The 12,243-nt window shown below is 49.5% G+C and overlaps 1 protein-coding gene across 2 annotated transcripts; it reads right to left on the reverse strand.

Annotated features, from left to right (window-relative positions):
• Window positions 1-2,247: 2,247 nt before the first annotated feature.
• Window positions 2,248-12,243, reverse strand: Shox2 (short stature homeobox 2). 2 transcript variants are annotated; one of them, XM_047564500.1, is made up of 5 exons: window positions 11,792-12,243; window positions 8,708-8,916; window positions 6,307-6,364; window positions 5,930-6,018; window positions 2,248-4,453 (listed from the first exon to the last, which is right to left on the reverse strand). In XM_047564500.1, the coding sequence occupies exons 1-5, from the start codon at window positions 12,135-12,137 to the stop codon at window positions 4,196-4,198; spliced, it is 960 nt and encodes a 319-aa protein (XP_047420456.1). In that variant the 5' UTR covers window positions 12,138-12,243; the 3' UTR covers window positions 2,248-4,195. The 2 variants fall into 2 exon arrangements, with proteins under 2 accessions (XP_047420456.1, XP_047420455.1); XM_047564499.1 differs by having other exon boundaries at window positions 2,248-4,489.

Consider the following 12,243-nt stretch of genomic DNA (forward strand, 5'->3'; position numbering starts at 1 on the left):
CAGAAACATTTAATTAAAGCAGGATATAACTTTAGTAATTATTTTTGCACAGAATGACTCTGAAATTAATAGCCAATTGTAAGACTGTTTAAAAACTGGAAGACTGACAAGCAAAACAATCTTAAATGCTTTGTTTATGTGATGAAAAGGAGTGGTTCTTTAATTCCCTAACACACATTAAACTGATTTCACTGACTTTCTGTACTGGTGTTTAACATAGTCAAGTGCTTGAGGTTATGTAAAATAAATAATCTTGAGATCTTATTGCAAATGTTTGCAATTTATGATGTAAACTGATTTGTGAAGAAAAAACAGGATCCCGTGTTGTTGAAGCCAAAAAGGCATTTTTCAGAAATCAAAATAGTTCCGAAATTTGAGCATTACATTTTACTAAAGCATTACCATCTGAGAATCTAAAAAGTTATAAATCTGCGGGCGGAGCACTCACAGTAGATGTGTATCCGTTCAGCCCTAAGCAAAGGCCTCCGATCTTCCTAAGACTCTTGGCTCATAGGGTCCTTAACACTAATCATGTCCTGAATAATCTCTTTTAACTGACTTTTCGCCAAACATGGATTCTGTAACATGTGGGGCGGGGGCGGGGAGGGTGCGGGTTACACTCCTGGAAGGACTGGGGGGCAAGGATCCCAAAACAATATGCACGTCGGGCGCCAGGCTTTATCCAAAGGGAAGATTTCCTAGGCCCCTCTCTGGGAATGTCAGGGAACTCGGGATTGGACCCCGTTCACCCAGCTGCCGGCAGGAGAGTTTGGGCCGCGGCGGTGCGGGAAAGCCCGCCCTGCGTAAGCGTGCGCAGGAGCCTGGACCCGACGGACCCTGCCCTACCAGGGCGGGCCGGCGGCCTCCACCCTCCGAGGTCTGAGGGAGGGGAAGCGTCGGCGCCCAGGAGCGCGGGTCCTACAGACCGCGCCGGCCGGGTCCCGCGGGTTTCAGCCCACGCGTCCGCAGCCTTCAGGCTCCAGGCCACGCGGGTGCGGCCCGGGCCCTGGCCGGCCGGGCCCGCGCGAACTGCAGCCTCGGAGCTCGGGCTCCTCGCCGCTCCGCTGCAGGGCGCCTGCTGGGCCCCACGGAGCCGCCCTCTCCCCTGCCCCAAGTCCTTCCCGGGGGGCCCTGGGCACTGTCGGAACCGGCTCAGGGCTGGGTTAGGGTTGGGACTGGAGCCTGCGGGTTCGGACGCCCAACCCCGGCGGCGACTGAGCTCGCCCGAGGCCGCAGGCCGCAGTGGGCGACGAGGCCCCTTCGGGGCGCACCACGCCCGGGGGCAGATGCTTATTACACACGCTGCGGAGTTCATCCGCCGGGAAACCGGCCAGGCCCGGCGCTGCAGGCCGCAAGCCCAGTCCCCTGCCTTTGAGAGCAGAAACGCATCGCCCACGTCTGCACTGCTGGGCAGCTCGGAGCGCGAGCTCGGGCCGGGGCAGGGCTGGTTGGTGATGGCGGGGAGCGCGGTGGCAGGGAGCGAGGTTGGCCGCGCGATTCCATACACCTCCCAGCCGGCGCGCCGGTGGCCAGAGGACGTTGGGGCACCCCGCGTTTGCAGAGGGTCGCCTCATCCCAAAGTCACTTCTCGGGCCTGGCCAAGTCCGGGTCCTCACGCCTCTGCCCGTCCGGTGGCCCGCAGCTCTTCTGAGCATAACTGGTGGGATTTCTTCCAAGACCGAGCTTTTCCTAAAACACTGTCCTGGCCTGTTCCTCTTCTGAACTGTACATACAAGGCAGCTATGCTGGCTAAAGCGCTAAACAGAACAGAGAAGTGGGGGACTCGCCCTCCACGGCGCTTCAACCACTCGCGAGCCAGCACTTGCCCGCCTGTGGATGGTCCACGACCTGCGACCGACTACAGTTCAAGCCCAGTTGGATTCCATGTGATCGCTCTTTCCTTCCTCCCAAAATGTCCTCAAATAAACTTCAAGGGCAAAAACATAGCAAAATGAAAAACGAAAAACTGTCTTGGGGAACAAGATTATTCTGTTCTGTTATTTTACCTCTTGCCTGTTCCCTTATGAACTTATCATAGCCGGTTTCTAGGCTGGGTGCATTCCGTGGGGTGGGAGGAGATGCGCTCGGTGGTGGAGAGCCACAGAGCCCCACTCTGCCCCGGAAGGCAGCACGCAGGAGCACAGGCAAGCGCTTTTCCAAGTTGGTATATTCGAAAGATAGTTACACATTCATCAAAAAGGAAGAAGAAAAGACTATCCTGGATATTTTAATAGTAACAGGAACAAAGATGACGCGAACCCCATCAAATGAAACAATGCTATTTTCATTCAATTGATCGCAAAGTGTCTTCGATTAATAACTTGGCACTTATTTAAAAGGTTTAACAGAGGTGGAGCCGAGACATTTTGTACTGACAACACGTCATGAGATAACAGCATCTTCTTTTGTTTAAAATAACTTAATACACTAGAAAAAATATGGCAAATATAAATAATTTTGTTTTCATGGAGAACAAATAGTTACAAAGCTCAACTGCATACCAAAGTTCAGTTAGAAGAGCTTTTCCTCTTTCTTGTAAATTAGAAGGAAACAAAACAAAACAAAACAAAAAACCACACACATACACACACAACTAAGAGGCCTGCTAGAGATCGGGATGCAGATTGCTTAGTCCAGCATATCCCGGTTTAAATAGCTACATGAATTGAAACAAACAACAAAAAAAGATTACTTGAATAGATACACCTTTGTGAGATAAAATGCAAATGTTGAAAGTCAATCATCAGTTCACACATTATAGCCAAAATAAATTTTGTTTGTGTGTATCAACATATTTTACACAAACCTAGTGTCTGTATCTAGCTGGGTGTTGTTTAAGGTGAATTTGACAGGATAGAGAGGGGGAAATAAAGCAGTGTCCTCAAACAGGACTTCAGGAAACCAGCAAGAGGGAATACAAGAAAAGGGAGCAGAGCGAACTAACGCTGATGGAGTGCCTACGAGGTGTCACCGTGTCAGGCAGGGTGCATTTGGCCTTCATGTTTTCTTTTTCTTTTCCCCACATTTTCTGCCCGGCTCTATCTTCTTGATACAATTGGAGTGTAACTTTCCCCCTTTTGATTTTTTTCTTTTTCCTTTGCCTCCCCAGAATCAAAGATGGGGCAAAAAAATTCTATACATTTTATATATATACATATATGTCTATATGTATATGTATAAATTTTCAGACGCTTTTCTACCAAAGATGGAAATGAAGTGAGTGCACATGAGTGAAAGGGCAGGGGAAAGACACCATCAATGGAATACAAGTAACATGCAAACCAGAATTCACTGTCGTGTCCGGACAGTTCTGCCATCGTTTCTCAGGAATCATTGTCTGTGGCATCACTGTATTGTATTAACATCATTTTTCCTTCCTTCGTTTTCATACTGTCTTCCCTCTTCTTGCTCTTCCATACGTGGTGGGTTGAAACTCAAAGCATCTGATTCAACGTAAAAGGAGGCCCGCCTCTCTTATCAAATTTCTCGTATTAAAGTGAACTTCGCAGAAAAGGTCAGTTTCAAAACCTGTGAACTTCCCAGCTGCGCATTTTATTCATCTTAATTCTTTAAATAAGTATACCTCTTCCTTCTGTTTTTGCCTTCTGAGCCCATTAAAAAAACATACATTTAAGTTGGTAACTCCCTCCCCCCATTCTCTTGAGATTCGTCCAGGTTATTTCCCCTTATTTTTACATGTATAAAATACTTTAATTTTTAAAATTGCTAGCTCCGTTGTTCTCTCTCCGATTTCAGCTTATGCCAAACAGCACTAAGAAGTTCCCGTTCTCTTTTTCGCTCTGGTTTGTCTTTTCTATCTTGTATTTGCTCACTTTTTTATTGTTAACCAGATTCTGTTTCTATGCAAGGGTCCATCGTTGCAGCTTTGCGGTGAGCCACACTCCGCTGTGCCAGCATTCCCTTGTCGGGTCTCTCTCCAGACTCCCGCAAACCAGCTCCTACAAAGCCGACTTGTAGGCCCACGGTCGGTGGGTGGGCAGGAGGCACCGGGCTGGTGCGCCTCATGCGGCCCGGGTCCCACACAGAGCCGGGTGCTCGGAGTCGGGGATGCAGAGAGACAAGGGGCGGCCAGCGTGGCGGAAGAGGGCGGCGTCGGAGGTCTGCAGGGCAGCGAGGAGCAGCAGGGCGAGGTGGTGCGGGCGCGCTCCTCGCAGGCGCGGTGGCGGTGCTGGCGTCACAGGCCCAGGGCGGCCGCGTGCTTTTTGGCTTTCAGTCTGAGATCCGCGATGCTGGAGTTCTTGCTGGTGGTCTTTGCGGCCGCGGCTGCGGCCACCACCGAAGCAGCCGAGGCCGAGTCCGCGGCCAGCGTGGCCAGCGGCAGTCCGAAGGGCGGCGCCGGGAACATCATATACGGCGCGTGCGCGGCCAGGTGCGGGTGCAGGTGGTGGTGCGCGTGCGCCACGGCGCTGTCCAGCTGCAGCTGCGCCTGAACCTGAAAGGACAAGGGCGTCACGTTGCAATGACTATCCTAGGGTGACAACAGAATAGAAACAGAGCATTAACAGCGTCCGGCTTAGCTGGGAGAGGGTTGGGGTGAGGGGCAGGGAGGGGCGTGCGACTGAGATCTTGTCTGGAGAGTGACTTTCTCAGCCTGTTGCTGAATCTGGGGCACCACATGGGTACTGCAGTGTCCGGGGTCTCCATGATTCACTCCATGTGGGCTCTTCCCTGATCCCCCGGTTCCCTATCTGCAGATATGAGGCTGCTCCTTGGGGAGTGGGGTGGATGGATGAGCGGGTCACCTATTTATATTGCTACAACATCACCTCTGTTCCACTACTAAAGCCCTGATGTGCCAACAGGCAAGTCACAAAACTTTTATGACACTTAGGGAAATTATTGCACCTTCACCATAATTGACATAATTGTGACTCAGTACTCCTAACTTTTACTACCATAAAAATGACCTGGGAATCTTGTTCAAATGCAGATTCTGAGTCTGCATTGTGGACTCCTAGGTAGTGCTGATACTGCTGGCCTTGGATCTCCAATTTGAGTAGTACCAATTTCCTCTGGAGTTCCTCCCTCCCTCCTTCTTCAATCATTCTCTCTTGCTTCAAAAGCCCCACAACCAGATGCCAGAGTCTTGTGGTGCAAAGAGAGCTAAAATCTCCCTAACACTAACTCTCAATAGATGGACACACCCAGGTGTCTCCCCGGTCTACAGTGCAGGTGACTAGAGCTAATTCTTGACATCACAGTCTTGCCAAGTAGGGGTCCTGGCTGAGGATGGGGAAGGTCAGGCACTGGTTGGGAAAGGATTTTGCCCTCAGGCTTGGAGAGCGGGGAGTTCAGAGCACTGGGATTTCCCAGGATTAAATCATTGCTGCAGGCTGTCCTTTTAAAATGTAGTCTTAAAGGTTTCTTTATGGCTAAGAAAGGAATTGTAGAGGCTGGGCAGTCCTGGGAAGACCAAGGCTTTCCTCTCCATCAGAGATGAAGCTTTGTTTGCACAAAAGCTTTTAAAAAACAAGTCTAAGTTGGTAGTATTTGTATTTATTTATTTTCCTTCTGCTGGAGACATTTAATGTGACTAAGAGATAGAAAATACCTAGGGAAAAAAGTATTCAGAGAGTTGCCTTAGAAATGCCTCAGGACTAACCCGTGTGTTGGATTTGACACAATCTTAATCAAAAGGTCTTTCCTCCCTCTCCCCAAGTGCAATCTTCAGTGCATTTTGAAAGTATCAGTTAGTAATCTCAGGCCGCTGCGGGGTTCCCACAAAAACAGGACTAAGAATTCAGGACCGTGACACTGTACAGGTTGTTAAAGGGGAGTGGGCCCACTATCTCATCCTGATTCCTCAACTGTGTGGACATTAGGTATCAGAGACAAGGGATATTCAACAGTCCAAGCAAACATTCAGTTCTTTTTACATTTAAAAACAGCTTGAAGAGTCTGTACTTGCCTGCTGAAATGGCATCCGTAAAGCACCTACATTGACATAGGGTGCGACCCTACAAGCTTCAAACTGGCTAGCAGCCCCTATGAGGACACCTGAGAAAACAGGGAACAAAACACAACATGGGGTTGACATTTCCAGTGTTGTTCTCCAGGTTTCCAAAGTGCACAAGCTAGAACTGATTCCTTTGGAATTGTACCATTACCTTTCTAAACTGCTGCCACCATTAAAAGAAGTGGAACATACTCCCAAACTTTAGGGCTTTCATTAACTGTCCTTCTCAAATCAAGTACCATCAAGGTCTGAAATTTATTTTGTCTTCCCAATAACAATAACCCCCCTCTTTTCATTCAGAATAGCAGTTTCTTGTATGAGAAACATACCTTTATGCAGTTGATTTTCTTGTTTTCTACACTTAGCTCTTCGATTTTGAAACCAAACCTACAAGTTGGGGTGGGGATGGGGGAGGAAACACCTAGATGTTATGACTCAAAAATGTTTTAAATTACAAGAGTAAATTACAACAACAGCAACAACAAAAGAGTAGTGTTTTAGGCAAGGGTTGGGAGATATTATATAAAAGAGCCTCAATTTCCAAAATTAAAAATCTAAGTGAATGATAAAGTAGAAAGATATCCTAGACTTTTGCAAGAAAAAAAAAACACTTCTTGGTAAATAATTATTAGTCCTGGTTTCATCTTTCCATAGAGTCCCCAAGGCCTAAAACTCACTCTGGTACCTGACACCACAGTGATAATGGGTTTAAATGTTTGCTCAGTTAAGACCTGAGAGGAATGGGCTAAGTAATAGCCTGTAACATTAATTAGCTTCATCCCAAAGAAGAAGCAAACACTAAAGCAAATAATGGCCTTTTTGGGGAGGGATGTTGTAAGGAGGGAGAGGTAATTAGTGTCATAAAGGCCTCACTACAAAGAAGTTTAGAATTTCTCTGCTCCTCTGTGCAGTAGAGGGTAACAAAGTAGCAGAATACTTGTGCCATTATCATGATAATCTAATTTGCTTCTATAGAAAAAGTCCCGGCTTGCATTAAGACAGTAGGGAAGCTTGTAGAAAATAGCTCTAAAACTTAAATGAAAGTATAAAAAAAAAAAATCAAGAGCAACAATAAGGTTCACTCCTTAAGAGAGAGAACACTCCCTGAAAGTGGGTGGGGGGGAGTCAAGTAACTCCTGGGCTCTATTTTCTGGGTATTACCATCTTAAAAAACTTGCCAACTTTCAGAAGATGGCAGATTGTTAAAAATTCAAATAAAACTTGCTTTTATGTTCCAGGTCCAATATATACAGCATATTGATTGATTTACAAATTAATGTTTTAAAACCCCATGAAAGGAAAATATTGCTTCAGAGCCTTTTCTGGCATGTGCTTGAAAGCAAGTGCTATAGTCAGTGTAAATCTTCAAATATTCCCCTGCTATGTAGTATAATAGAAGGGTGGATTTCATGCCATGGTGGCATCCTTTATGTAACTCACATGGCCTGAGGCTTCTTGACTCTTTTCCCCTAGAAGAACTGGAATTGAGATAGTATTACTCATAACCGTAATAATTATCATGGTTTTAAGGCAGTATGGAGCCTCTAGAGATCTCCATAGGCAGAGCAAAGCAGGAGAGGCTCAGAAAGGGAGGCCCTGCTGTTGGCGCTGTGATGACCAAGGCTGCCTATTATTACTCTTCTTCAACAGTACGGCTCTGTTTTTTTTTCCTGATCCTATTACAAGATGCGGGGAAACCCCATAAGAATTGCCCATAGTTTGCTACAGATGGTGGTCTCTGCGCCCAGAGACCCAGGGAGTATCTGTTACAACCATACTTTGTAGCAGCTGCAGATGTTCGAGCCTAAAACTGCTCCATGTGTTCAAATAATGACCATCATTTTCTCCTCTTTTATTATTTGAACGGAAATACAATCAGAAACGTTTGAATTTGTTCCCCATAAAACTGGAAGGATATGTATGTATGTGCGTACGTATATAATTTTCCCCTCTTAAATGCTCCCAAAGCCTACTTTTGCTATTACATTCATCTCAACAACCAATAAAGAAAATCTGCAACTATAACTTCATGGGGCATGGCACTGGCTAGGGTCAGGCTTCGGAAATGCCAAGAGTAAGATCTGTGGGTTGTTTTAACATTCTCTTTCGAAGGTTCAGTTTCCTTGCCTTGAATAAGCGAACAAAGGGTGACCAAATGCATTTATTCCTCTACTGTTTCGCACACGGTTTGAGATCGACCGACTGTAAATTTCTACACTTAACAGTTGCTAATTTCCTTTATAGCCTGTACATCTATAAACCTAATTGGCATATCCGCTTGGCAAACCTAGACCCCGGAACAGACCCGCAACGAAAACCGACTCGGGCGAGCAAACTACTCGTTGTAACTTTTTTTAAGGCATCCAGAGATAAAACGTTTTCTGTGGGATTTTTTTTTAAGGCTTATAAAGTAGGCCCATTAGGATTAAACCACATTAAAGACGGCGCGAGGCGAGGGGGGTGTGGTTTATAGAAACTCTGGGAGCAAGCCCAGCACAGCTTTCTTCTGTGGGGAACATATGTTGAGATGGGATGGGGGGAAGGGGCCATAGGACTAAAATCTACTTTAGAAAATAAGACCTCTAGTACAGACATCCCTCCCTTCTCATCTCTCACCAGACACATGAACACCACCCTCAGTGTGTCCCCCACCTGCCTGTCCCACCCTAGGCCTATTGCTCCGCGCTCCCTGCACTCCCTGGTCCCAACCCAGACCTCGCAGTACAGTACCTGCACTCTGGCCTCCGACAGCCCCAGACGCTGGCTCAGTTCCTCGCGCATGAAGGCATCCGGATAGTGGGTCTCGTCAAAAAGCCTCTCCAGCTCATTGAGTTGTTCCAGGGTGAAATTGGTCCGACTTCGCCTCTGCTTGATTTTGGTCTGGCCTTCGTCCTCCATCCCTTTAGCATCCTCTTTGCGATCCTTCAACTCGGGGGGCACTGGAGAGGGCACCACGTACCGAACCACACGTGTGTCCATGCACACATACACCAACACATACACACAGACAAAAACAGCACAGCAAACCCCATTACCAGATTGGTCTCAAAGAGGGGTAGAGGATCCTAACCCCTCGCGGAATCCCTGTCCTGCCCCTCACCCTGCTGGGAGGAAGAGGATACAGGAGACGCACAAAGGTCATGTCCCGGAGACCTCCAGTGGGCTTACGGCCACCCACCTTCTGCACCAAGTGGCCTCAGCTTACCGCCTCACTACCCCTCCCTTAGTCCCCTGCCCTCGCACGAAACACCAACTGTGTTCCACTCACCCTCTCTCGCACTCACTCTCCCACGCACTCACAGAAACCAAAGCACCGCACCCGGCCTCACCCAGAGCGCGCTCTGGGTAGAAGGGCGCGGTGAGGCAGAGGCTGGCCTTTCACGCCAGCCATTCCCAGACTGCGGGCCTGTTGTCAGGTCAGCTCTAGCTGCCGCTGGCCCTTTGCCTCCCGCAAACTTGCTGGTCTAATTTCGGAACAATTGGGCGGAAGGGTCGCAAAGGCAGAACAAGACCCGGGTGCCGCGCTGCGCAGGAAGCCGGCATCCCGCGGTGCTCCGCATTGCCCCAGGGCTGGGGTCAGACCCGGTGGATGGTTCTACCCGCAGCCAGGGAGTCCTAGTTCCCCAGCCCAACCCGGGTAGCATGAGCACTGGTGCCCACGCCATGTTGGCGGCCTGGAGGGCTCGCCGCCCACGCCGGGCCAGAAGGCAAGAGGCGAAAAACCAGCCTCGGGTGGTCCACGAAACCCACAGCTGCCTCTGTTCTATTCTTCTCCCTACCCCGTGGAAACACAGACTCGACCCTAAACGCTTAAACCCACAGAGATCAACAGGTTCAAGAGGAACATTCCCGATCCTCGGTTTCTATTGGTTGCTCAAAGCCTTTTCATGCATCCAGCAGCTCGGATGTTTAATAAAATATGCATTTTTTTTACTCTGGGTCTGCACACATCCGTTGCTACTTTCCTGTTCTCTTCCTTTAGAAACAGGAGCTCTGCGTGTGAACACAGAGCCACCCGAAGGATGGAAATACGTATAGATATATGATATACAGATATATATAATATGTAGATATATAAATAAGATATAATTTTTAAAAAATTTAGGCCAAAGACAGTGATCAGGGGAGTTGCACCTTAGGGCCGACCTGAATTTTCTCTGTGCGTGAGTCAGAGACTAGGGTATTTAAAATATCAAAACAGAGTTTTAGATAGTCCTGACTGTTGCAGTTCTTCCCACCCCAGAATCCCGATCAACATGAGGGTTAAAAATCACTTCCAGAAAAGCCGGTCTACACAGATATTAAAACTTGCCCTGAGCTCAGAAATCAACAATCCCAGGAACTGCGCTCACAGAGGCTTCAGACCCGAACCTCCCGGTCTAGCACGTTGATGAACCCAAGGCCTGGAGCTATAGACCCACGGGTGGGAGGCAGCGCTGGGCACCCTGACAGTTATCCCATCACCTTCCAAATTAAGGAGGACCTGGTGATGGTTCTGGGAAAAGAACAGCCATAGATCTCAATCCAGCCGAGCATTCTGGATACGATAATCTTAAGTGTTGCCCGCATTTCTGGTTCTCAGATTTCGTTTTGTGGGCATTTGTTCTTCCTCCGGGAAGGAAGTAGATTAACGTTATAGCAAACATTAGAGCCAATTTAATAGGGAAATAATCCCACTGATAGTGCAGTGAAATTTAAACATGAAAACATATCATTAGATTCTGCCAAGGGGGTGGGTAGGCTTTGTTATTTCTTCTCATCCATATAGTGGATGCCCCTCAAAGTTTGGGGGCTTCAAAGAGAAGTCTACATTTCAAGTTGATTAATGGAGTTAATGTAATTTCTATTTCGCCCCCAAATTTCTACTTAGTGGCCTAAACAGGAACAGACCGTGTTATAAACAACTTAATTGCTTGCTTAAATATGTGATTCTACGCATGCCACATATTTTCTTAATTGGAAAAATATGGTTGTACACCAGTTACTGCAGCACCAAGTGCCAAATTAATTTTATTGTTGAACTCTTTCGAATTGGTACAGAACCCTCCACCATTTAGATAAAGCCATCCCCTAATACTTCACTGGTACCAAAAGACCCCCTATACATACACACAGACACACAGACACACCCGGAGAACCGGATGATTGGGAGCAGTAAAGGAATTGTGTAAATATCGGAAGAACAACCCCCAAACAGAAACCTCAACGCCTAAGCCGGGAACAGAGCACATAGCCTGGACCTTAGTTCGCTTTGGCTCGGTTCTGCCTTGAAGGCTCAAAGCGAATGGGAAGTTTTGGTCCCCGAGATCCAGAGATTCTGGGTCTCTGCGGAGTTCGAGGGCTCTTAGCCGCAGCTCCAAAGCCGGCAGCTTCCACCCGAGGTCGAAGCCTCGCTCTCTCGCTCAGGCCTCTGGAAGAGGCTCCCGCAAACTCAGTGGAGACGCTAGCCTTAATCGGGCCGCCTGGCCCACCCCCGCCAGCACCCCCTCCCGCAGCCCGGCCCCGCGAACTTCCACGTCCGCCCGCGGGCCGTCCGGGCCGCGGGCCCCTCCTGCAGCTGCCGAAAACATGCATTTCGGTGCAATGGGAGCATCCGGGAAGAGAGGCGCAAACCCCACACCCTCCCCGGCACGAGGACCCCACCCACGACCGTGCACAACGCTGACTCGCAACCCCACGATCACTCCCGTGCCCGGAGCCGGGTCCAGGGCTCTCCCGCCAGCCGCCCCTCCCCGCTGGGCCTCGGGGTCCTCTCCCGCCCGAGCCGCGTCGGGAAGGCGGGAAGGGGAACCGCGGCCGGGGTCAGGCCGTTACCCTCGGTGAGCCGCGGGCTGCCGGGCTCCCTGCTCCTTTCCGCGGCGCCCATGTCCAGCTCCCGGACGGGGGAGCGCCCTCCTCCAGCTCCTCCGCCTGCTCCTCCTCCTCCCGCGCCTCCTCCGCCTCCTCCGCCTCCGCCTCCGCCTCCTCCGCCGCCGCCTCCGCCGGCCGCCCGGACTGCCGGGCTGCTGCGGTCCTCACGGCCCGGCTCGCCGCCGCCCGCCGGCTCCTTGGCCCCGCGCAGCGGGCCGCTCTCCAGCACCTCCCGGTACGTGATGGCCTCCTTCTTCTCCTTCACTTTCTGGTCGAAAGACTTGGAGACGAACGCCGTAAGTTCCTCCATCGCCGCCGCCGGGCAGCCCCGCGCTCGACCGCTCCCTGCCGAGCCCCGCTCTTTTTTTCCTCCTCCTTTTTTTACTGCTCCAGCCCCCCCAATAATAACACATCAA

This window comes from Sciurus carolinensis, chromosome 9 (assembly GCF_902686445.1).
Source record: "Sciurus carolinensis chromosome 9, mSciCar1.2, whole genome shotgun sequence".
In the NCBI taxonomy this organism is placed as follows: Eukaryota; Metazoa; Chordata; class Mammalia; order Rodentia; family Sciuridae; genus Sciurus; species Sciurus carolinensis.